Below are 27,967 nucleotides of genomic sequence, written 5' to 3'. Positions count from 1 at the left end.
GGCACTTTTTTTGTAGGAAACACTCTCTTTGGTTTCCAGTTCAAAAAATACAATTTAAATGCAATACTTAATGTGTGAATGATGTTCTTCAGTTTTGTGTGTGTGTGTGTGTGTTATCAGCCTAACCAAAAGGGCACTTCTGGCCAACAGGGGACATTTTGGAGGTCCCCTGTTGGTCATGGTTTAAATCATGCTAAAATCATGTATAAAAGCCTCTGGTGATTATTATTTTTTTTTTACTTTAGAGAGAGGGGGACTTGCAGATGTGTCAGTGTTAAATCCATAATCCAAATCTATGAGGCACTGTGGGCTTCCTCCATGAAATGAACACAAACTCACACACAATGACATAGGTGCCCACACATACATTTCCACCACAAATACCACTAGCAAAATCCCTCCTAATGCATTTTTAAGAAATTGAATTAGCGTTGAGACACAGTGGATCCAGTATGGCTCTGAGCTCTGTTCCCAGGGTGGTGGATTAATCCCAAAATGCTCTGGCACGCCACCAATGACTGGAGCATTTCCTTTATCTTCTCAGCAACATATTCCAATGCCCTTGTGAACTCCATCCCACTCTGTCAATTTTCTTCCTGCCCCAGTTTGAATTTTTGCTTCCATCGTTAAAAAAAGGGTTCTCAAGGTTTCTACTCAGTTGATGTGTGCTGAATGCACAAGTTGTGCCACTTACCTGGAAAGTATCAAACATAAGACCTAAAACCATGCTGACCCTGAATATCTCATAATATTGGCTCTATTACAGTTTCACTGATAGATTTTAGCTATGCTAAAGTCTTAGTGCACATCATACTCCAGAGTTCAGACCATAAAATCCTGATCATGATTAAATCCCTATTGTTTGCGGTTATCTAAATATAAACTCTTTCTAAAACTGCACATCAAATAAATATGCATGAGCAAAACAGAGAAAAAACAATGAACTGTAGAGGAAGACATTTTTTAATTTTGACTAGGGATGTCCCAATGAGTTTTTTTGGCCACCGATCCCAATCTGTTTTTTAAAACATTAAATATCTTTTACCGATAATTGCATTTGCCTATATAATAGAGCTGCACACTGTTTTCATTTACAAAAATAACTGAGTAAACAAAGAAACTAAAAGATGTCTCCAGCTTAATACATTTAAAGCAACACTAAGTAACTTTTCCCACTTTGGCCCCCCTACAGGTTGGAAGCGGAATTGTCCATTACATTACATTAAGTTTGCCAGATTGGGTAGTGGATCTGTAGTTCGAATGAACTGGACATTAAGTAATGGACAATTCCACTTCCAACCTGTGGGGGGACCAAAGCGGGAAAAGTTACCTAGTTTTACTTAACTTGTGTAGCTAGCATTCTTGTAAAACTCACTTATAAAATGCTGCAAATTGTGCTCAGCTGACGTAAATGATCAGAGTAAGGTGACTGTCGATCCCCAAACCCCTAAAAAATGCCCATATCGGTTTTGATCCTTTACATGCGATCGGGTTATACCTTCTTCCTACTACTGTTAGAGTGAGGGGTTGAACCTGCAACTTGAGTGTTTTTATTCAAGCCTAATTCACTGATAAATGCAGACGCCAAAATATACATCGTTGAAGCTACATGAGATGTTTACTTTGTCCTCACAGAACGTGAATCATCTGGTCCTGTCCTCTTTAGAATTGATCAGCTCCCCCCGATGGCTCAACATCTCGAAATGGCAACAATTAGCTTTTTTTGTCCTCTGTCATCTTGTCTCCCTCTCAGCCTCTTCATATCACTCTCTCCCTTGTCTCTCTTACACTTCACTGAGCAGCATTACCTCATTATCTCCCTACAGCCTCAATCACTTACACACACACACACAGATACACACACACGCACTGACATGAATGAGTAAACAAGCCAAATTTTGTTCAGTCTTTCTGCATTGCTGCCTCTTTCTCTCCCTTTCTATTTGCCTCCGTCGCTTCCTGTCCCACATCGAACAAATCGTCGCCTATCTCCTCATCAATGCCGGATCCTCTCTCCACCCCTCCATCCTCTCTCCACCCCTCCATCCTCTCTCCACCCTTCCATCATGCAGATGGTTAGGATTCTGGTGTTGATAAGACTCTTTGAAGTAGCTCTACACTGCTGACAGCAGCTTTCTCTGGCAGCCAATGTAACTTAATCATTAATAAAATGAGATCAGTCCATTAAGGACCCATCAGAAACTGCGTTTGTTTATTTTAACGCAAGCCCCTAGCAGAGCCTACAGTGTTCGCCTGTTAATGGGCATGGCCAAAGGATAGTGATGTCAGTCGAGCAATAGGTCAGTTCATCCATCAATCACAAACACTTTACTCCATGCAAGTTTTTGTATCTTGGTTAGGGGTGGGCAATATATCAATATTATATCGATGCCGATATATGAGACTAGATATTGTCTTAAATTTTGGATATTGTAATATGACACAAGTGTTGCCTTTTCCTGGTTTTAAAGGCTACATTACAGTAAAGTTATGTAATCATCTGAACTTACCAGACTATTTGAGTTGTGTTATTGCATCCACATTACTGATGATTGTTTATCAGAAATATCATTGTGTACATTTTTTTGTGAAAGCACCAATAGTCAACCCTACAACATCGTCGCAATATCTTTATCGATGTATTTGGTAAACAAAAATTTGATGTTTGATTTTATCCATATCGCCCAGCTCTAATCTTGGTCAGATTGGTATGGAACTTCCTGTGAATATTCATGATGAGGCGACTGCCTACCTGTCATCTACCACCTCCAGGTCAACATTTTCTCCTTTATATACTATATTCTATATTCTTCTATATTCTTACATTCTTGGTCTCCAGAGGATGTATCCAAATGGTTTTGGTGCTTTCATTACCTTTCCTTGAGGGCTACCATCAAGCCAAAAGTTCCAATTGTGCATACAAAATTTCACAATGTAATGTTGGTCCCCACAGCATAAACCCACTCCTTGAGCTTTTCTCTACAGCCCAACTGAGACCAAACTTTCAACTGTGCACATGGCATATCTGATAATCTAATAAACAGATTGCATTGAGATTCACTTAAAACATAGAATAAATCCTTTGGTTTAACTGAGCTTTAGTTCCACCATCAGAAATATTATATTTTTAGCCAAACTAAATCTATAAGAATATCTAAATAATCAATATGTTGTTGATTATTTCAGTCTGGTTACTTTGAGGATGATCCTCTCCACTCTCAAGATGAACAGTTTGGAATGAAACGATTATAAAATGAAGCCAACAGGTTTATGGAAATTATCCTGTAATGTTTTTATCTGAGGTAGGACTTGGTTATTATTCTGTGTAACGTTAGTAGCTATCAATACAGAAAGAAATGCACTAACAGAATAAATAAATTTAAAAAACGGAGTAAACCAGTACATGAAAGAGTGAGTTCATGAAGGACTTTTTAAAAGCTAAACCCACATGGATACAACACAAGAAATGCCAGTTTGAAGCCTCTTAAACTAAGATCAATACAGACACTCACAGGAAAAATTGTCTGAGGCATTGCAGACATCTGACAAACACATCTCAGCACTCAGAGAGTAACTGCATGGCAGTAAACAGCAACATTACTGTCTCCTTGATCTCATGGTCATTCTGACAGAGAGACAGTAGCATCGTTGTAGCAGTTTCATTTTCTATTTTTCATTGTATTAATGGCTCTTGCTTTTTCACTACTTTATTCTCATCTTAAGAGCAAATAAGAGCAGACGCAGAAATGTCTCTGGATGCAATCCACAAGTAGATTTTTTTGGCAGCACTGGCAGAAGTTACAATCATTTTCCTTCTGAACATAACGCTAATCTTTTTGCCTCCACAACGTGAGACATATTTCTGCACAATTAGCAGTAGACCCCATGGTGGCTCCAGGTTGGTAGGCTGTGTTGATGCCTGCTGGGAGCATTGCTGTCTGACCGCCAAACCGCTTCCACATCTGAATGGAAATACATCAAAAGTCACTCTGTGTAAGAGCAGCGTACAGGCAACTCCTTATTTGATTTGAAGTATCACAGCCATTTGCTCAACTGATCCCATCGGAGAGCAGAAAATAGTAAAGTAATTGGGTGATCAATCTGCCAATGGCAGATTTCCATCATAGGGTAGCTGCGCAGTGTGCCACCATGGCCCCACTGAGTAAGTACAGGCTATGTTACTGGCTGTGATTAAAAGACACAAGTCTTTTTCATTCTGAATACAATTCAATGTTACTGACAAATGCAACAAAATAATGGAACAAAGTGTCCTTTTACATCCTCTGAATTAAGAGTTTTCACCTAAATGTAACACCATAGTCAAAGAAGATTGAACATTTGACACAGTTATTGGTTTAACTGCATTGCTTTCCACTCAAGCAACTGTTTGATCAGTGTACAGTACTGTTGCAGTAATCATCAATTATTAAAAATGATTGCCAATGTTATATAAACAAGCCCAGTAGAGAGTACAGTTGTCACTTGTTCACTATAAAAGGGAAAAGACTTGTATATTAAAAAACCTTGGGAGATAATGATATTAATGTGTATTCCAAGGGAACATTGGGCCTCATGCAGAAATAACTTTTCCAAATAGATTTATTCTTAACTTATTCTGCATGTACATGGGATTTAAGAAAATGTTATCTTAAGTACAATGTGAGTAAAATCCTTCAGTGGTCTAGTCCTGTTTTATGAGTCATGTGCTTTATACATTTTAAATAAATGGAACAAAGAGAAGAGAAACACAACAGTGGCCAGAAGAATGGAACAAAGACTTTGGAGTTTCCAACAGCATGTAAACGCACCACTGACCAGTGATGGGGGTACTCGTGACTCGACTTGGAAACACGCATTGATGACTTGGATTCAGACCCGAGGATTTATGAAATGGATCTCAAGCATTCATAAATTACGACTCAGAAATTGGATGAAGTTTCTGACTGCATTTATGTGTAATAGGTCATATTAATTTGATATAAGGTATTGAGATATATATATATATATATATATATATATATAGTCTGTAACTGTTTCATGCAGGGGCAGGGCGTGTGTCCTCCTCCTGCGACTGTAGTTCATGATGTGCGTGATGTGTAAACTGTAGTTTAAAAAATGTCTTAAAAATACATAAAAAATATTGGAAAAAGCACAGCTAAATGCTCCATTTGTGAACGCACAATTGAGAAGAAGACTGGGGCAATGTCAAACTTCAACAGACATTTGTCAGTCTTTAGTGTCCCGGACTTGGATTTGGACTCTACGGCATGGTGACTTGACTCGGACTCAAACACTGGGGACTCGAGCCTTGACTCGCACTCCATAGTTGGTGACTTGACTACAACACTACCAGAGACCAATACCAACTGCTGCAGACTTTTCAAATCAAGTGCGGTGGTAAATTTGATAAAGAATGCAAAAGACACTAGTATGATCCCCTAATATTGCTGCATGAAATATGCAAGAATAAAGACAACAATTAGTAAATGAACTGTTATGTATTCAAGAACTTGGCAGCACCGGTAGGAGAAAAGTTAACACAGACTTATTAAAAAGGCTTCGGAATTGCAATTGCTCCATAGTTTTCAGAGAATAGTCATGACTAGATTAAACACACAAGCAAACTCACTTCACAACCTTGAAACCCCACTGTGACATGGCCAAGGGAAATGAATGACTAACACATTTCCCTGCATCATTAAATCCTGTCAGCCTCGTGAACAATGCTGTGCCAGCAGACACAGGCTAAGGTGGTACTGGCCTGTTCCCAGGTGTCAATGCGTGAATATGTACAACGCTTCCTAGCACCTATAGCTGTAAACAATGTTTTTTTCATCAACTTGACTTCATTAATAAACTAAAAACAGTCCCAAAGTAAGTGCTTATGTGGTATAAAAATGTGATAATGTGGTGGTGGTGTGTCTGAAGGAAAACTAATTAACAGCGTACTACAAATGTGGGTGAATTAAGTGTAACATAATTTGCAGATATTTTCAGTATGAAAATGTTTTAACAGGATTATAAAAATTAGAATTTTGGTGGCATCGCGTTTTCCTTCTCGGAGAACAGCCGCTGTATTCTTAAGAGTTGATTCCAACAGCAACCCGGTTTCAATGTGAAAGCAGGGAAACTTCCTCTGCAACAAAATCCACGTCTCCTTTCTATTCGTATACTCAGTATGTTCCAAATACTCATGTTTTTCCAAATACGGCTATACTGTACACAGCTTGTCACTGGCATGGTTAACTGTTTACCTACACGCAACTATGTTTTCTTCTATTGGTTGCAAACAACACATTTAGACATGAAACTGCATTATAGTGGCAAATGGAAGCTGAGTATTTGGCATTTTCACTAAATAGACCATATGGCTATGTAGTTAGTCAGTGTTGTAGTACTCGAGATTAGACTTTTTGAAGGTCTTGTATAAAGAGAAGTCTTGATTTCGGATCGGTCAAGACCACAACTGCAGGGATATCAGTAAAGCGCCGGACGGAGCAACTGTGCCTCTGCAAAATAGCCTCGGGAAGGAATTTTGTTATGCAGCCTTTAAAATGATGATACAACAACACTTGTGTCATTTCACGATATTACCTATCCAAAATTCAATATGATGTTGATATAATATCAATATATTGCCCAGCCCTATTGACAATATGAGTACTGTGGTGACTGAACTGTCTGGTGGATCTTTGAGTCAGATTTAGGAGCTTTGTTGATCTGATCCCAAGAAAAGCTGATATGATGGAACTTATGAGGCTCCAGCATGCAGGCACATACTCTAACGCATGCACTCTTACATACGGTGTTCCTTGTCCTCAAATTCTACTCACTACTTTCTCTTCCCTGATGTGGAGAGGAGGGAGGCAAAGAGACAAGTTACAGTTACTTTCCCTGCCCCGTGTGGCCATAAATCCGTGAAATTGCTCCACCAGCAGAATTCATTGCTCATGCTCATCCACCAATGCTAAGCTGTCACATACACAGGCACGCACACGCACGACCATTTACCCAGTGTGTCTGTCTTTAAACAGCAGGAAAGCAATGGGTTATTACTCTATTCTTATAATGACATTAGTAGAGTTATGCGACATAATCATATATGACAATACTTTTGACTCAATACCTTTGCTAATTTGATGATATTAGGGTTAAGGTTAAGTGTTAATCCGCTTAAAACACTTCATAGGATATTAATTTAAAAAAGAAGTAGAAGAAAAGCATTGGTCGTCTAGTAACTCTATATGATCAAATCTGGAGAGTGCATTCAGTATGTGCATGCCCGAGAGGTTCCTTTCATTTTTAGAGTCTAACCAAAACCCTGTTAAATTTGTAGAGTAATAGGTTCCAAGAGTACAGTTAGTTTCAATCAGAAGAATGCAGATAACTTAAGTCAATTATTGACAAATCAAATGCGATTCTAGCCACACTTTTTCTGCTGGTCTTTCGGAGGAAATTACTAAATGACAGATGGACCGATTCAGTGTATAGCGTTCATGAAGCCAATGGCAAAGGTTTATCTCTGACTTTAAATAAACTACTTTGCATGCAAGTTTTATCTCTCACTTCGAGTTCAGGTTTTTCTCCCAGTTTGCAAAGTGGATGAAATAGAGAAAGGTGCTATTTGAGTCTTGGCAGCACACTATACTCATACTGTGATATCAAATCTGAAAATGGCATGTTATGGAAAATCTTTTCAACAGGTTTCTGTATGGGGTTTAAATTAAAATACTTTACCATTTCTAGGGCTTCATAGTGGAGGGGGCGAAGAAATGAGGAGATATGAAAGAGCTGTTGTCAGCTCTAATAGCAACACTCGCTCACTGTCTGTAGCTCAGTGTCATGCTCGAGCTGCTGACTGTAAATCAGAGCTGCCTGCTGGTCAGATGTGGTAACAGAAAGAGGCAGAGCCAGGGATAAACAGAGAGGCTGAGACTGAATGGTGATGGTCACTTTCCCCTGACGTAGTTAGGGTTAGGCATGGGGAGTGGGGATTGGTTAGGGTTAGGGTAAGAATACCAGGGTAAGCCAATTAGAGGCGGAATAAAGCAGAATACGGCAGGCCACGAGGCACGTCCTGCGACATCGACATGTCTAATGGATCCGATCTAGCATCTACCATTCCAGAGGGATGGGGCTGCAACACTAAAGACTCTCCAAAGGTTCAGAGTCTGGTGTGGGAAATGGAGAGGAAGCCAGCATCTCAGGACCGCAGGTTTTGGGGTGGGGTGTATGGATGCAACGCATTGTCATGAACGGGTCCATATGATATCGTACAAAAATGCATGCACACCAAAACATATGATACCCTACAAAATTAGGAGACCGCCGGCTGGTCATGTGACGCCAGTTGGTCACGTGACGTTGCATGGCTATGAGCTCCATGACGCCGAGCAGCAGTTGCTTGTTGTTTAAGCCGCTACAGAGCTTTGTGACGCCGGCTACAGACCTCCATTGTATCAGCGGTAGTTGGTGGTTCAGTTACCTGAAAATAGGTGACTTTGAGGGTACAAAGCACCGCGAACTGCTGGTCGTTTCAGCAGACACTACGGTTAAATTTAGTCCACAAAATATGACCGTTTCGCCGTTTCTTAGGCCCCAAAACGACTAGTTAAGATTAGGCAAAAGGTCGTGGTTTGGATTAAAACACTCCTAATGAACACGCATTTCCTGGGTGAAGGGCTTTAGTTTTCCAAAGGAAGCAAACTTATACAGGGACCGTCAATGTAGTGAATACAGCAACAACAAACGAAGTGGAATGCTTACGAATTACACTGCTTAACTTTTTGTAGCTTTTTCAACGAACGGTTTATGAGAACAGGCTGAGGGATGAAGGAGGTGGGAGAGGTAATGTGGGGCCAGGGCTTGGAGGGATTTGTAGGTGAGAAGGAGGATTTTATCATTTGATGCAGGACTTGATTGGGAGCCAGTGAAGGTGGGTGAGATTCTATTTCATAGTACGCACAAAAAACGCCCGCCCACTGAAGCGGTTTACTTTTTATCATATCATAATGTAATCATAACCACATCATGAAAATATTTTAGTAAAGTGTTTTATAAGGGAGAGAGAGAGGTGGATGCGCTCAGAGCAGACAGCTTTCACCGAGCCTGTACGGATATATGAATAACATGATTTCTCTGTGTGCCATGTAGGCTAAACACCATATCCCAAATATAACCAAAAATACGATAAGCCACATAACCGCAATATTGATGTCCATGTTAACACATGATTCAAACTAGATGTTAACTCCGTCCGTGGGTTTAGCGATACTCAGCGTCCATAGCGACCGGTTTATCTAAGGATCGAGTTATAAAAATGGACATTGTGATTAAGTGTGGATGGGTTGTTGGTGAAATAACATATCATTAATTGAAAAAGTATTACTGTGAACAGAGCACAGAGCAGAACAGAGCTGCTGCTCCTGTGTGCATTTACATATCGTTATCATTAAATGCGTACAGGACTACGGCTGCCAGTGCCACTGTTTGGACATACTGGAGCATGTCTAGGGATTTGCTGGGGATCTCAGACAAGACTCCATTGCAGTAGTCCAAAGGGGTGGTAATAAAAGCAGGAATGGGGGATTCTGCCATGGAGTCAGAGAGTGATGACCAGAGTCTGGAGATGTTTTGAAGGTGAAAAAAAGGTGGATTTGGTGATGGATTTGTCATGGTGAACTGGCCTCAACTGAAACCTCTAATCAAAGGATAAATAATAGAATAAAAAAAAAACCTGGAGGTAGGGAGACGGTGTAGTGAAGGGGGTTTTATTATTTGCAGGGGGTAGTTTCATGGAAATCTTCTTCTAAATGGAAAACAGTTAGGCCTACATTTTGGTAATTTGAAAAGGCGAGAAAAGCCCCATTCCAACTCTTGATAGCCCCGAATAAGCCTAATGACACAATCTCTAGTCCTCAACTAACTATAAAAGAAACTGGTTTGAGAATCTAATCACAAACAAGGACAGGAAATGGAATCAGGAAATGGAATTGATGCAAGATAAAGGATAATCATGAAACTTTCGCACCCCCCGTACACTCTCCTTGATTAGTTGAGTGAGAAAAAAAGTAAAGCATAAGCAAACCACATTCTGGAATAATACTTACATTAATGTATCCCTTCACCTGCTCTAAACTAAATGGAACTGGTACATGAGGAAAAGAGGCAAAGAGCTTGTAAAAGTCCATCAGTTAGATTTATAATAATTAATTTATACTTTATTAAACCCGTAAGGGAAATTACAATGTTTTCACTCTGTTATTTTACACATTACACACAGGCCTCTAGCTCACCCAGTAAGAGCGTTCGCCACCATGTTGCCTGAGTCCTGCAGCGGCACGGCTTTGAATCCGACCCGCTGCCCTTTGCTGCGTGTCATCACCCATCTCTCTCCCCCTTTCTGGTCTATCCACTGTCATAGGGAAAAGCCCCAGAAAATAATCTTAAAAAAAAAAAACTTCTTTCAGTTTTGTTCTGATCTATTTAGAAGCTAATTGTGCTTGTTAAATATAATGGATGGACATTAGCTTAACCCTTGCGTGGTGTTCAGGTCTGTGGGACCCATTTTCAATGTTTGCTAAAAGAAAAATTATGCTATTTATTATTTATTCTAACTCAAACTCAATGGCCTTGGCTCATTTTCTGTGAAGAACATAATAAATAACTTATTTTCAATGACTGCACATGGTATTTATTTTCTTTGTATGTTGTTCGAAATCAAACCGTTCATTCATTCATTCAAAAAAGGAGCCACAGGTGTTAATAGATAGGTTCCTTTCATGTCCTTTCATTCATATGTTGCATGAATGAAAGGACAAGAGGTTACTGGCACCGTTTCATGAATGAAAGGACAAGAGGTTAGTTCCACAGCTAGTTTTCCCAGCATACCTCTGGGGCTCTTGTAGCTATGGTACCTACCTCTCCAGAATCACTGCCACCTGACAAATAGCTTTTGACATCTGCGGCTTGCTATGAAACAGGCAGCAGCTAAACATGGAGTGCATGTCTCCTGAGAGCTGCTTGGACGTTTGGTTTAATGCTTTAGAAATCTGTTGATCGGAAAACGTTGGCAAGTGGCTGAGTGACTATACCAGGGCAACACATTCTCACTCCCATCGCGTCAATAAGCGATGCTTGGTCAGGTGCTTTTGGTGTTTGTTAGTGATGTAAAACGTCTCCTTTAGCATCATATTTAGACACGCTTGGTCGGGACTCTTGGCGTCACTATTTGACGCTCTGGGTCGGGACGTGCGTTAAAGCTTCAGTGGGTAACTTTTTTATATTAGTGAACGTCCGTCACATTCAAGTCATTGCTAAATGAGTAAATACAAAGCTAATTAGGACTATCATCTCCACACAACTCTCCCTGTATTTCTCAGCATGGTGTCGTCCGGCAACTTTCGTGCGCAGAAAATCTAGTGAAGAGTCCATAATGTTTTTTTAATCCTCCGTGTCCTCTGTGGCTACTAGCAACTCTGTGGAGGAGGGGTGGGGGCACGTGCGCGATTATGGAAGGCTTGTGTCAACTGAGGTGTTGTCATTACTTAGAATTCCTCATGGGGGCAACAGAAACTTTGAAATGCGGCACAAGAACGGGGCAGTTAAAAAAGATGGTGGGTGGGGTTACAAAATAATTTTTTTAGTGACAGGTAGAACGGGACACGAACCCCTGTCTCCTGGGTGAAAGTCCTGTGTTGTTTGACCGATCCACCACCCCAACCAACCTCCCTACGCGGATTTATGGTCTTTCGTACTACTCGCTACCGTTGTCCACCGTTGGCCGCTATGCCCATGTTTGCCTGCCACTGATCCTGGGGGCTTGCTGTTCTCGGCCTAGAATCGTGACGATGGTTGCTCTAGATTGACATCAAAGTTGAATGTATTCCGATCTGACTGTCCAGACTCAGGTAGCATATTTATAATATCTAAACTGTAATGGATTTGGACCACATCAGAACTGGAAAAGATTGGATGCCATGTGACTTGGGCTGTGGGTCACGTTTGCCTGCAGTCTGAACGTAGCTATAGCTGCTTGAACAAACAACTCATACGAGTGTTTTTCATTCTCCGTTAGCCAGATTATTAAAGCAGGAGGGGCAAAAAGAAAGTGAAACATTTGTTCAGATGCAATGGAGTTTTGCTGATGTGATCCACAACTCTATGAAACTTGCGCTCAGAAGATGAGAAAAAAACATTCTGGTGGAATTTACTGAGCGATGGGAGGAGGAATGTAAACCTTCACAATGTTGGCTTCTGGTGCAAGACAGCAAAGATAAAGGATAGCAGGCTTGGCGGTTCCCCTCAGAGATCGACTGCAGCATCCATATGGTGATTGCAGAGACCTTTTGGCATTGACTGAAAGGTAAATGTACAGCTATACCTCACAGGATAAGGCATGAACAACAGAGAGCCTCTTGAGCCTCAACTGAAGGATGTTGCGGGTGAAGGTTGAAACACATCAAAAATGTCTGAAAAGCCACTGTTTACTCTGAGAGCAACTATCAGAGTATGATATTAACGTTTCTCATGTATACCTTATACCTAGACACTATAGGTAGTTCAACAGCATCAAGGCTTGTTGACCGGACAAGTTTAAAGTAGGGCCGCAATAAACACTTGAATGAGTTTTGCTGCATATAAATCTTCTGACTGACATTAAGTTCTTTTTGAATTGTTGTCTTTGAGTTATTTCTTTTCAGAGTCTCATGAAAGTGTCATGATTCTGTGGGCACTTTACTTTAAATGCTGGGTTACGAAATAATTTCTTTCTGGAACTTATGCAACGCGTTTTTCAGGGACTTTCCGTTTATGTGCTGTTAAGGATAGAATGGGCGGAAACAGGGATTTCCATATTTGGCAATAGTGATGGTCAGGATGTTTAATGGAGAACATGTGAGATGAAGGTATAATAAGCGGCTGCTGAGTAGAGTGGGGCAGTCTTGTACAAAGTACTTGAAAGCAATACTTGAGTAAAAGTACAAGTATCTTACCAGAAAATTACTTTGATACAAGTTAAAGTCACCATCTGGAATATTACTTGAGTGAAAGTCTTATAGTATGTGATATTTATGGCGCTTAAGTATCAAAAGTAATATTATGATATTAAATGTACTTATCTATTTACTATAAGTAAAAGTCAAAACAAAAACTTTGATTATTAACTTTATTGTGGCTTCCTTATAGTGAAGCATAATATTCAGTTTCCTGAAATATAAATAACAAAGTAAAGTACAGCTGCTGGAGCTGCTCCCCCCGCGACCCGACACCGGATAAGCGGACGAAGATGGATGGATGGAAGTAAAGTACAGATACGTGAAAATTCTACTTAAAAAGGTGCAATAGGTAAGACTTATAAAACTAACTTTCTGTCATATTTGCTGAAACTGATCCTATGTTCGAATAGAACTACATGAAGCAGGTACTTAATAGGCACCACCTACAGCCTGTAGTGCGATTTGCAAAAATCCACCGCTCCCTGTTCAGATGCACCAATCAGGGCCAGGTGGGGATGTCTAACTCAATAGAATAGTCAATAGAATGTCATTCATTCTCCCTTGTGGGGGAAGGGGCTTAGGAGACCATTTTGGGCTTTAGCAGAAAGGAGTGAGGGACTGAGAAGTTGTCGATGTTCAATTTTTAGTCCTGGATCTTCACAATCCTACCTACAGCACCTTTAAGTACAGTAACAGTACTACAGTAAGTATTTGTCCTTTGTTACATTACATCACTGGAGTGGGGAGGTATTTTTCTGCAGAGAAATATCTCATCACTTTAGTTTAAATAGAGACATTTCATAGCCCCTTTCGGTCTCTCAAGATCCTTCTTTAAAGTATTTTTCTCGACATCGTCAAGCCACAACAGAATTATTTTCATTATTACTTTATCTGTTGGCTAACTGAGCGCTATATAAACAAATCTGAAGTTTAGGATTAAAACATTATAGATGTGACTGAATGAGGAGGGACAGGAATGGGACTGAGAAGAACGTCGGTTTTATTTTAGCTATGTAAAACAGCTTCAAACATCAACACATTCCCATTAATGGGTTTGTACGATGTCATTACATTACATTACATGTAATTTAGCTGAGGCTTTTAGCCAAAGGTCACATCCTCTGGAGTAACTATGGGTTAAGTGTCTTGCTCAGGGACACATTGTTTGATGTAACGCAGTGGGAATCAAACCCAGGTCTCCCATACCAAAGGTATGTGTCATATCCCCTGCGCCATCACCACCCACAATATCATATGGAAATGTATGCACACCAATTTTGTATAGATAGATAGATAGATAGATAGATAGATAGATAGATAGATAGATAGATAGATATATGCTACCTTGCATAATTAGGCGACTGCCGGCTGGTCACGTGATGCCGTCTCCATGAGATGTTGCCGCATTAGCGGCTGTCGGTAATTAAGTTTACCCGATAAAAGGTAACTGTGATCCGGGTACAGAGCACGGCAAGCTGCCCGTTGTTTCTAATGACATTGCGGTTAAGTTTAGGCAACAAAAAGTGAGCGTCATGCGGCAACGTCAGATAAGTTTTGGATCCACCCTATTCACCTCCCTACACGGCCCACAGTGTTGTTTTCCAGCAGCAGTCAATGTGGGGCATAGGCCTACAGCAAAAAAATATGTGGAATGCTTACGAATTACAGTGCTTTACTTTTCGTAGCTATTCATGAGAACAGCCTGCCAACATCCACAGCAGGTTGATAAGGGAGAAAGTAGGGCTGATATGGAAAAACTTTCAGCAACACTGGAGGGATCTTTGAACGACCACATTAATAAAACTGGGGGTCATTTCTATAATTGCAACATGTGTAATCTTACTCACCTTACAGGCAAACCTCACAATGTAAAAACCGCCTCAGCATGAGTTAAGTTGCCGCAGGATAACTGTTACAAGCAGTCCTTGCGCTTAATGAAGTTATAAATATAACGGCGCATTAGTATGACTGTAGGCTCTGTAGAAGCTGTGAAGCAGAGCGAGGTAACTCAGTGTCAGCAGAAATGAGTGGAAGGGTTTCTTCCCGTCTGGGTGTGTTATGAAAGGAGAAGTGCCTTTGTCAGGGTGGGCCGGGACGTTAATGACTCACACAGATTCATTCCGTTTTGTGAATGAGAATTAGATCTCGAACCACGGGAGAATAATCACCTTTTATTTCAGCTCTCAGTAAAGAGGGATTCTCTATACAGCATGGTACAACAGGACCAACAGTTATGTTAAGTTAAATGTTAAAACTAGTGGGTGGGAATCACAGGGTACCTCACGATACGATACACGATACATAGCTCATGATACAGATAATATCACGATACAGCAATTCTGCGATAATCAATGTATTGCTAGACAATCATATAATGATCACGATGTTGGTCTACCTATGAATACAAAATGCCCTTCAAAAGATAATGTGCAGGTTTACTCTCTTTATTCACTGCAGGTCCAAAAAAGCAGTTCTTTTCTGAACAGACTGAAAAGTTTTTTCAGTCTGTACAGTAAAATTACACAAACGAGCGACTTCACTCTCCTCTTCGGCTAGTTACTTATGTTCAAGATTCCCTCATTCGTTGAGCGCCACCTCGAGGTGCTATGAAGTAGCAACACTCGGAGTAGGAAAATCTATTTAAAGACCCTTATTTTATTCATTCAAATATCGATATTTTGGCGCCAGCGTATCGATTGTTGTATGGCAGAACGACAACATATTGCTGTATCAAAATTTCATCCTAGCCCTAGTTAAGACAGCCATAACAAAAACAGATTTATTTCTGACACATTTGTCTCGGTTTTAACTTTGACTGCTTACCAATACTTTGTGCTGGACATTTGTTGAATTGTATCAATTGCTCCACTTAGACTTGCCATTTCAATTCTGCTCAGTTTGAAAGTGGGGCAAAATTATGCTGGGATGTAAGGTCACCGGATTCCTTGAACTCATTTTGAATGATAAAGGAGTCATTTGTCCCACCCTAACAGGTGCCAAAAAGCTAACGAGACAGTCACAGAAATGTCAATCAAACACAGTCTGTACACACTCAAACAGACCTGCAATGAGGTCTAATCCGACAGAATAAGTCAAATCACCTGTGTGGGTGTACCATAGTTGCTGCATGCTCTCCTCTTTCCATTTCAAACAAGTCAACATGCAGTTCGGTACCTAAATTATTTACTGTTTCACAAACACATTGCTCTGGTAGATGTAGTTTGGGTAGCCTTTTGTTGACACTGAATTTCTCATGTTTTAAGCAAGGAGCTTAAAGTGATTTGTCTTTCAGGGATTCATCTTATAGTTATTTTTTAGATATTTTGACCCATTTTTTAATTTGTATTATTGGTTGTGTTTCCACTCGGACGCTAACACTCACACTTAGGACTGAATTCTAGGTAAAGTAAACCACAGCGAGACACACAAATTCAAACACACAGACACACAGTGTTTTCCCTAGGTTTGTGGAAGATTTAGGTGCACACATTTGACGGGAGTTTAGGGGTCATCCCTCAAGAAAATGTTAAATTTTTCAGTGAAAAAAAATGCAATTTCACATCATTTTGGACCATTACTATTACCATATCTGTCTAAAATGTTGGAAAAGCTAGAGCAGATAATAAATAACACTCAAAGTGGCTAAAGAAGTCCACTGGGGAACAACTACGGTCATTAGATCTGAGAAAATTCGGCTTGGGTGGTGCCCAAAAGGGCTCGGGTGCTGCACTCAAACCTTATAACAGGTAGGAAAAACCTTGATTTATCTTCCTGCTTTTCCCACATTCTTACAGAAAATGACTTCCCTTTAAATGAATGTGTGAAACCTAAATTAAGCACCACACTGGAAGTCTAAAACCACACTTTATAATTAATCCCTTTTTCTTCCCTCGTCCATAATGCTCTTGCTCCCGAATTTATTATTCAATGCTGAGCATTGATTTGTGGTACTCTGCACAGAAACGGCCCAAGATTGTTCTCTCCTACATTGTGACAGCAGCCATTCAGCCAGAGACCAGAACAGATTGAAGTTCACTTCGTCCTTGTGTCTTTAAAGCCTTCATTACAGCCCGAGTCATTTCTTATCAATGGACTGTGGCAGTGGGAGCGAGAGGGAGTGTTGGAAGCAGCCTGCAGCCTGCAGAGGTTAAATCCCTTCCCTGCAGCTGTGTAATGTTCTCCAATCCATCCTGACGACAGAGGGCCCAAACCCGTCCCGGGTTCCAGGCTATTTTCACACAACTAAGTTGTTCTTTTACTTCCCACCCACAGGGACGTGTGAGGGAAGAGGGGGAAGGGAGGAAGAAATAGTTTCCTATTGTCTTTTTCTGAATACTAATGCAAAGATTTACTTTATTGGATGATTGTCAAGATTCATTTTGATTAAAAGTGCTAAAGAATTAACCGGACATGCTGAATGGTTTGTTAACACAGAACCACTTGAGAAGCAGTCACTTTCTGTTTTTAAAAAAAAAAAAAAAAAAAAAAAAAAAAAAAAGTGATTGGATGAACCATCTGTCTATTATGTCTACCATTTTTGAATGAACAATCGCAGCCGTCACACACACACCTAAACCATGGCCTCACCAGACACTGAATGGTTCGGTTCGCTGCCATTACTTAAAAAGGTACAGTAAGCAATGCTGCGCAAAGACTGTATATATTTGAACTCAACTGCCTGACAAATACAGCCCCCCCTTCAGAATTCACAGATTCACAGACATATAACTACTGGCCAGTCGGCACATTCACATGCTGCCTCCCCTTGACTGTGGGAGACCTGTATTCGGTCAAAAAATCATAATACAATAAAAATATGTAATTCCAGTGTGAAAGTACTCTTTGTGTTGCAATTGTATTGAGTTTTTTTTGTATCCAGCACCTTTGCCACTGAGGTTTTTTGACGGTCACACAACTGCTCTAACGTCTTATAAGGTAAAGTCACATGGATAAGTATCTTGTTTATGAGATAGAGTGGGATTACTCGCATTGCTATATTGTCTGAGGAATATTTAGAATATAACTCTTTCTCAAACCATTTGTTCAAAATTGTAGCACTACTTTGCAATTTTTGTTTCCACGGCCGGAGGGTTTGGTTGCTGAGCTCTGATGGGTGTTAACCTCTAAATGAGTCTGAGGCAGCGGAACAACATCTCATTACCATGGAGACGAGAGGTAAACACATCCTTCGACGAGGGGCCGTGACAGTGAGCGCTAATTAACAAGGAATTAAACACTTTCTTAAGAGGGGGCTGGGGAAGGGAGAGTGAAAAAGAAAATAAAACACTGACAGGTGCACACACACACACACACACACACACACACACACACACACACACACACACACACACACAAAGAGCTATAGAGAAACACGAACAAATTCAGGTTTATTCAGTTATCATCTAAGAAATCCACCGATTAGTCTGGTTTCTAGCTGCCGGGTTTAGTTTGGTCTTTGTGGATGTTGTCTATGCTCATATCTCATAAACGGAGCTTGAACAATAGAGATTGGCTTTATGCCGAGAGGTCACAGACGGACTGAGAATGTTTTTGAAACCCTCTTGGACGAGGAGTTTCAGAAGTGATAGAATCAATACAATCGTATTTAAATCAATAAACTCCTTTTTAAATTCAATATTTTGTGTCAAATTATTGATTTATTCGGTAAGTAGCCATGGAATAAACGGGATAATGTAGAGCGAGGCAGTTGTTATAGCGAATACAACCCTTCAGGCTGATTCAAGACCTGATCACCCTGTCGGGGTTGTATTCGCTATAACAAACCGCCTCATTCTACATTATCCCTTACTTATTTGATCTTAATTATTTTATATCTTATTTACTATTTCTAGTATATTTCTTGTATTTTATGTATGTGCATGAGTGAGTGTGTGTGTGTATGTCCCTGTAACCTGCTGCTTTAACAGAGTAATGTCCCAGTTTGGGAATAATAAAGTCCATCTATCTATCAAATGGCTTAATAAACACATCGTAAATGGCTGCGACACATCGCAATGGAGATTTTTTGTGTTTAGTTGAAGAAAATATAATTCGAAGACTGCACTTTAAAATGTAACTGTGATTTTTTTTTTGGATGAGGAGTTTCAGAAGTGTACAAAAGCTACAAAAGCCAGATTTCTCAGCCCACATGGCCCAGTAGTTATTGTGTCTTTAGTGCTGATCAATAACTCTGTTTTTCTGCTATTTGGCTGGAAGAATCTTCCTTGCAATCCCTTGACTTTGTAACTCTGATGGAGGGAGAATATGCTAACCTGTCAGCACTATCGTACACATAGTTCCTCCCTTTCCAGAGAAAAAAAACAACTGACCAGAAACTAGACAAGCAAGCCAGTGCTACACATGGAGGCTTCTGGGTCCAGCAGGTCCACTCAGTTAACTATAAGATACCACTTTTCTTCAGTCAGTCAGCGTATTTATCGACCTCATTCTGCTTTAAGGTTTTAGCATCTCATAGGCAATTTTTAAACTACAACACAACTAATTTTGATCATGTGCCTCATAAAAAAAACATACTAAAATACTACACAACATACAATATTCAGGCCAAAGTATGGAATCAAACTAACTATGAACAAAAACAAACATTATTCTTAATCGTCACACACACACACAGTACAATTTAGTGAAATTGTATTTTTGCATTTTAACCTATCTAAGCATTAGGTGCAGTGGACAGCTAAAAGCATTCGGGGAGCAACTTGGGGTTTAGTGTCTTGCTCAGGGACACTTTAACATGTGGCCAGGGGAGCCTGGGATTGAACCGCCAACCTTGCAGTTAAACAGCAAGAGACAACTCTCCCTCAGACCCACAAGCCACCTCAAGACTGACCCCATGTAGTATTGAAAGAATCAAGCAATCAACTATGACATGACCGTTCTAAACTCCAGTACACAAGGTAGAATTTTACCAAAGTGACGCGAATCAATCGCGCAAATCAGTATTTTCTTGCACATGTCTGAGGAGGTGTGTTATCTGTGCAGGTGTGTGTGATCTCAGTATAGCTGGGTGATATGGAAAAAAATCTCTTATTTTTGACCAAATACATCAATGTTGATATTGTAGGGTTGACTACTGGTGCTTTCACAGAAATATATTATTAACACAATGAGAGTCTTGATAAATAATCCCCAGTAATGTGGATATAATGACTAAGTGCATAAAGGCAAATTATTAAACAGCTAGGATGTCTGGTTTAGGAAGTTTAGAAAATGTCATCACAATGTATTGTGGCCTTTAAAAACCAGGAAAAGACAACACTTGTCATATCACAATATTATATTATGATTATGTGTGTGTGTGTGTGTGTGTGTGTGTGTGTGTGTGTGTCGTCCGTACCTTTGTCGCTGAAGTCGTCGACCAGGATGACCTCGGCGATGAGCTGCGGGGGGGAGCGGTTGAGCACGCTGTGGACGGTCCTCAGCAGCGACGACCAGCCCTCGTTGTGGAACGGGATGATGATGCTGGTGTTGGGCAGCTTCTCTGCGTACAGCTTCTGTTTGCAGCTAAAAAATAAATAAAAAAATTAGGACTGCACAATATATTGCTTTCTTATCATCGGCAAAAAGAGGGGAAACGTGGATCAACTTCTGTCCAATTCAAGCAATGACAGCAGATCTGGTGAGTGCCTCTCTTCATATACAATCTATGATCGCTACGCAGTAACTTCAGCTGGGGACAACAACGCTAGTTAGTTAACGTTACATTGCAACGTGTTTAACGTTACAGGTGGGTCAACTGCAGCGGCTGTGCAAGAAGGAAACCAGATGAATGAAGACATAAACGTCAAGATAAATATTCCCAAAGAAGTCCCAGTCTTACTTCATTGTCAACGGAAATGTTCAGTTTAATGTGAATTAGAGCAGCCGATAGCCCGCTAGCTCACTACAACGCTTCAGCTAATGTTGTGTCAACCCACAGTGATTAACACAGCAGCTAGGTGAATGAATTTGTCCACCTATAGCTAGCGATAGCATGGCAGCACCCATAAAATATATGGCTACTACCACAGCTACAGAGTTTATGTTGCTATGGACGCACGATTCCAACCGTAGAGACGGAACGGACTATTTTCTTTAGCGGAAGCAATACAATTGTATTTAAATCAATAAACTCCTTTTTAAAATCAATATTTTGTGTCAAATTATTGATTTATTCGGTAGCCGTGGAATAAACGGGATAATGTAGAGCGAGGCAGTTGTTATAGCGAATACAACCAGTCGGGGTTGTATTCGCTATAACAAACCGCCTCATTCTACATTATCCCTTACTTATTTGATCTTAATTATTTTATATCTTATTTACTATTTCTAGTATATTTCTTGTATTTTCTGTATGTGCATGAGTGAGTTTGTGTGTATGTCCCTGTAACCTGCTGCTTTAACAGAGTAATGTCCCAGTTTGGGAATAATAAAGTCCATCTATCTATCAAGTGGCTTAATAAACACATCGTAAATGTCTGCGACACATCGCAATAACTGTGATTTTTTTTTTAGTGGTGCATTTTATGGTCAATTCGATGTTCAAATTGTTCAATGTTGGAAATGATTTCAAAGTAATATCATTAACGCGATATTCAACAATGTTATTGCATATTGTCCTCATATCGTGCAGCCCTAACAGACAAATAACACTTAATACTTGTACGGTGGCCATTTTAGAACTCTGTCCTTGTTGTTCCTTCTTCTGAATAATTGTGGGAAGGCACAACAGTATCTCATTCACATCCCTCATCCAGCAATCGTTCCCCTGGTTAAACACTCGCCTCCTCAGCAGATCTCGGGCCACAGAGGTGACATATAGATTCAGTGATCAAAAGAATGTGTTTGAGCAGGCTGGAAGACAGCAGTTCTATACTCCGCTCGCTGAAATCCACTATTCAATCTATTTCCTAGCATTTACTATTACAGTTAAAATTGTATTTGCTCACCTCTCAGAGAGAGAAATAGCGAGAGAAAGAAAGAAAGTCTGGCGCTTTGTCTTCCCTATGTGGACATTGAGGCATTATGACAACATCACACTACTTGTACCTTTGCTCCTGAATGACAATAACCAGATGGTTTGTTAACACATCTGAGAAGCAGAGTCATTGGAAACTAGAGATGTTCCGATACCAGTATCTGCCAAAAATGCTGGTATTGGTAAGTACTGGATCCACGATCCAATACCTTGTAATTTCGGCCCAAAGAAAATCTGTTCATTTATGTTCTTTTTTGCATTATGACTGACTATCAAACTGGATAATAAAAGAAAGTTCTATAGCGTTCATTGTTTGTGTTTGTTCATGTTTCACCTAAAATTCAACCCGAGCCAGGCCGACGACAATGATAGCAATCATATCACATCCATACAGAGATAGTAGTCTACTGCTGTTAAAACATAATAAAATATATGACACACTGGTATCCGATTGGTACTCGGTATCAGCAGATACTCAAGAAGTTCAGGTATCGGAATCGGTATCGGGAAGCAAAAAATGGTATTGGACCATCTCTATTGGAAACTGTTTGGAAAAGGGCAGGCACTTTCAAAAAATGTTCGCCATTGTTGTTTTGAACGAACAGTTGCAGCCGTTACGCACACCTATAGCACGCCTGAAGCTTCCAGTAGCTGCTCACCTAGTCTCACATTGCCAGCACTATCTCCACAGCATTGTGGAGTAAGGTCTGGCTACACCACAGATGCATTCTGGGATAGGAGAAAAAAAAATGCTCTGGGTTGTTTGCATTTCTTTAAACCAATCAAAATCGTCTTGGGTGGCACTAAGGTCCGGACAAAGCGACGGTGGCTCTGCAAAATAGCCTCTGGAAGAAACTTGTTTTGGTGGAACATTTCCCACAAAAGAAAACGCCACATACTAAATAAATGAAGTTAACTATTCACACAATACAGTAACATGAGCTATTTCAATTAGCTGGATACATGGTTAAACCTCTTTAGCTCTTACCAGTGTATCTCCATGTGTACTTCGTCCACAGCAATTCCACCAATCGGTCCCAAAACGTCCCAGTTAGAGAGGAAATGCCGTAAACATATTATTTGTTAATCTTTACAATCATTCCCCGAAAGAACCAAGCAGACCTGGCTTGTTGCATGATTTAAATTTTTTTTCAAAACAATCTGGCGTGCAATGTCAGGCTTTATCCTGGAAATGTACTTGAGTTGACCCAGACTACTCCTCGCGGGACACAGATTGGTTCGGTCCGCAGCTGTTTGGACCCAAACGCATTACTTGAAGCCTGACAAGATGGATTTTTGTGTGATATGTGATCCCGCGATTCTTGCAGGATTTAGTGATATCGCGACAGTCCAGCTGCCGTGCAAGGTAAGAATGACGAGACCTACAATGTAATAAAAAATAAAAGGTACATAAAAGCAACTTTTAATAATGAATCCAGAATAGAGCTCAGTGCAGGCTCTGCAGCGATGCCACTGATTTGTTCCTCCTGCATCAGAGACAGCTTTAACTTTACTATTTGCAGCACATGCAGCTGTTATCAGTTGCTGTAGCAGTTAACGTGCGCTCCGATGAGGTTACAGCAATCACCTGTACGTGATCATCTCAGCAAGCGGCGGGACCCCTGCATAGGAGCTAATCATGGGAAAAAGAGCTGTGGTCCCTTGCTGATGGAGAGGGAGAGAGAGAAAGTGTGCAGCGAACTGAGTCCCACGATCAATGTCTGTGTTGAACATCAGCCTGCATGTTATTCATTCAAATATGAACACTGGGAGACAGGCAGGCGGAGTGATAGGCAGGCAGCCGGCTGGTGACTCTTAACAAACCCTGTCCGATTCCACAGGGGATGGAGGGGTGTGTGTGTTTGTGTGTGTGTGTGTGTGTGTGTGTGTGTGTGTGTGTGTGTGTGTGTGTGTGCGTGTGCGTGTGCGTGCATGCTTCAATTAAAACCTGTCAGCGTGCAGAAATCGAATGTGTCAGTCGCAGGTCTGGGACTGGCTGCCTGTGAGGCACCGACAACATGCCAATCACCAAGAAGGGCAGACTGGGTGAAGGACGGGGGTGAAGGAAGGGTGGGATTGGTCACAGGAGAGAGTGTGTGGAGTCTGGAGCCACAGGGGGGCTACATCAGTCCTTAACACAATTTAATTCAATTCAATTCAATTCAATTTTATTTATAGTATCAAATCATAACAAAAGTTCTCGAGACACTTTACAGATAGAGTAGGTATAGACCACACTATAAATTCCAAAACCCCAACAATTACAGTAATTCCCTCAAGAGCAAGCATTAGCAGTGGCTATTGCGACAGTGGCAAGAAAAAACTCCCTTTTAGGAAGAAACCTCGGCAGACCCAGACTCTTGGTAGGCGGTGTCTGACGGGCCGGTTGGGGGCGTGATGAGCAGTGGTGATAACAGTCACGTTAGAAGTCACGGTGACTTCGAAGGTTATCGTGGAAGTTCATGTCATAGCAGGGCACATCGTGTCATACTGAGTAGTGCAGTCTCCTATACCGGATCCTGACTACTCTGTGCATAGGAACATCACAGCAGGGCGTTGCGGGATGTAACGTGGCGCTGCAGAGCACGGGTGGATGCTGCGGATGCAGCAGGACGCAGCAGGATGCGGCCGGGAAATGCAGAGAATCGCAGAGCATAGCTCTGCAAAGAAGAAACATAAGGACTCCGGGGAGTAAACTCCCCAGAGCTAGATTAGTAACAAGCATTTCTGGGACAGGATGCATACAAAAGTAACAAGTAGAGATGAGAGAGCAGCTCAGTATGTCTTAGGGAGGAACAGTCTCCCCGGCAGTCTAGAATTGTAATAGCATAACTTAAGAGAGGCAGGTTAAAGAGAGGTGCCTGGTCGGGCTAGAACTCTCCCCAACCGGATCGGGCTGTACTGGCCTGCCTCCCTCTACTCTCGCTAGATTATTAATTATACGGTATATAAAACTGATGACTATGAGGAGAAGCAGTGGGCCGGGTTAGGTGGACGCTGCAACTCCTCACTCCTTAACTATAAGCTTTATCAAAGAGAAGAGTTTTCAGTTTACTCTTAAATATGGTGACGGTGTCTGCTCCTCGAACCCCGACTGGGAGCTGGTTCCACAATACTGGAGCCTGATAGCTGAAGGCCCTGGCCCCCAGTCTACTTCCAGAGACTCTAGGAACCATAAGTAGCCCCGCATTCTGGGAGCGCAGTGCTCTAGTGGGACAATAAGGTACTATGAGCTCTTCTAAGTATGATGGTGCTTGACCATTTAGAGCTTTGTAAGTCAGGAGGAGGATTTTAAATTCGATCCAATATTTAACTGGAAGCCAATGCAGAGAAGCTAATACAGGAGAAATATGATCTCTTCTCTTAGTTCTCGTCAGAACACGTGCTGCAGCATTCTGGATCAGTTGGAGAGTCTTAATGGACTTATTTGGGCAACCTGATAATAAGGAATTGCAGTAATCTAGTCTAGAAGTAACGAATGCATGGACTAGTTTTTCAGCATCGTTTTTAGACAGGATATTCCTAATTTTGGCAATGTTACGAAGATGGAAAAAGGCTATTCTTGAGGTTTGTTTTAAGTGGGCGTTGAAGGATATATCCTGATCAAAAATAACTCCTAGATTTCTGACAGCAGTGCTGGAGGCCAGGGTAATACCATCCAGAGTAACTATATCTTTCGAAAACGAAGTTCGGCGGTGCGTTGGTCCTATCACAATAACTTCAGTTTTGTCTGAGTTTAACATCAGGAAATTGTGGGTCATCCAGGATTTTATATCCTCAATACACGTTTGAAGTCTTGCTAACTGACCACTTTCATCTGGCTTAATTGACAGATATAATTGGGTATCGTCTGCGTAACAGTGATAGTTAATTGAGTGTTTCCTAATAATATTACCTAGAGGAAGCATATATAAGGAAAATAGAATTGGTCCAAGCACTGAGTCTTGAGGAACGCCATGGCTAACTTTAGCGTGCTTGGAGGGTTTATCATTAACATTAACAAATTGGGATCGTTCAGAGAAATAGGACTTAAACCAGCTTAGTGCGATTCCTTTAATGCCAACTAAGTGTTCCAGTCTCTGTAACAGGATTGAATGGTCAATAGTGTCAAATGCAGCACTAAGATCTAGTAGAACAAGAATGGAGACAAATCCTTTGTCTGCAGCAGTTAGAAGGTCGTTAGTAATTTTCACCAGTGCCGTCTCTGTGCTATGATTCTTTCTAAATCCTGATTGAAAATCATCAAATAAACTGTTGCTATGTAGAAAATCACATAACTGATTAGCAACCACCTTCTCAAGGATCTTGGATAGAAAGGGAAGGTTAGATATAGGTCTATAGTTTGCTAAGACCTCAGGATCTAGGGTGGGTTTTTTCAGAAGAGGTTTTATCACAGCAATTTTAAATGACTGCGGTACATAACCTGTTAGTAAGGACATATTGATCATATCTAATAATGAAGTGTTTACCACGGGTAACGCTTCTTTGAGTAGCCTCGTTGGGATGGGGTCTAAGAGACAGGTAGACGGCTTAGCTGAGAATATCTTTAACATTAATTGTTGAAAGTCTATAGGAAAAAAGCAGTCCAAGTATATGTCGGGAGTCGTCGTTCTTTCTGCATTTAAAGATGAACTGTTAGAAGTTAAGGGCAAAAGATGATGAATTTTATCTCTAATTGTTATAATTTTATCATTAAAGAAGTTCATGAAGTCATCACTACTCAGAGCTAGAGGAATAGATGGCTCAGTAGAGCTGTGACTATCTGTCAGCCTGGCTACAGTGCTGAAAAGAAACCTTGGGTTGTTCTTGTTTTCTTCTATTAATGATGAGTAATAGTCTGATCTGGCCTCTCTTAGGGCCTTCCTATAGGTTTTCAGACTGTCTTGCCATTGCAAACGGGATTCCTCCACTTTGGTGGAGCGCCACTTACTTTCGATGTTTCGTGAGATTTGTTTTAATTTGCGAGTTTGGGAGTTATACCAAGGAGCTAATTTCCTTTGCTTTATCGTCTTCTTTTTGAGAGGAGCGACAGAGTCTAAGGTCGTCCGTAGGCAAGTTGTAGCACCGTCTACAAATGTATCAATTTGAGAGGGACTGAGGTTAACATAGAGGTCCTCTGTTATGTTAAGGCATGACATAGACTGGAATGCTGTAGGAATATTTTCCTTAAATTTAGCTATAGCAGTCAGATAGGCATCTAGTGTAGAAGCTGCTATCTGGTTTAGTATGGTCAGGTAACAAGAATTCAAAAGTAATTAAAAAATGATCTGATAATACCAGATTCTGCGGAAATATTATTAAATCCTCAATTTCAATACCATATGCCAGCACAAGGTCGAGGGTGTGGTTAAAACAGTGCGTCGCCTTGTGCACACTCTGACTGAAACCGATTGAATCCAGTAATGAGTTGAAGCAGTAGTAAGGCTATTGCTGTCAACGTCCACATGGATATTAAAATCACCTACAATAAGTACTTTGTCTGATTTAAGGACTACACATGATAAAAACTCTGAGAATTCAGATAAAAATTCAGAATACGGACCTGGAGCTCGGTAGACAACAACAAATATAATTGGCTGTACTGATTTCCGTGTTGGATGTTGAAGATTAAGAACAAGGCTTTCGAAAGAGTTATAATTTAGTTTGGGTTTAGGGTTAATTAACAGGCTTGAATCAAATATGGCTGCAACTCCCCCTCCTCGGCCTGAGCCTCTAGGAATTTGAGTATTAATATGACTGGGAGGGGTGGCTTCATTTAGACTAACATATTCTTCATGGCCCAGCCAGGTTTCAGTAAGACAGAATAGATCAATTTGATTATCAGATATCAATTCATTTACGAGTACTGCTTTAGAAGACAGAGATCTGATATTTAGTAATCCACATCTAATTTTCCTATCCTTTTCTATCATTGCAGTGGTAGTTTTAATTCCAATTAGGTTGTTAAGTATTGCCCCTCTATTCACCACTTTGTGTGGTCTGTTGTTGATAATAA

At 40.7% G+C, this 27,967-nt stretch overlaps 1 protein-coding gene across 1 annotated transcript in view; it reads right to left on the bottom strand.

Annotated features, from left to right (window-relative positions):
- LOC114566564 (polypeptide N-acetylgalactosaminyltransferase 10) overlaps positions 1-27,967 on the bottom strand; it is a 101,110-nt gene that overhangs the window by 33,868 nt on the left and 39,275 nt on the right. The window contains exon 4 of the mRNA XM_028595121.1: positions 20,353-20,519. Within this exon, the coding sequence (XP_028450922.1) occupies positions 20,353-20,519 (167 nt within the window). The remainder of the gene's footprint in view (positions 1-20,352; positions 20,520-27,967) is intronic.

This window comes from Perca flavescens, chromosome 13 (genome assembly GCF_004354835.1).
Source record: "Perca flavescens isolate YP-PL-M2 chromosome 13, PFLA_1.0, whole genome shotgun sequence".
Lineage (NCBI taxonomy): Eukaryota > Metazoa > Chordata > Actinopteri > Perciformes > Percidae > Perca > Perca flavescens.
The sequence above is the reverse complement of the archived record's forward strand: the minus strand, read 5'-3'. Positions and strand labels throughout refer to the sequence as shown.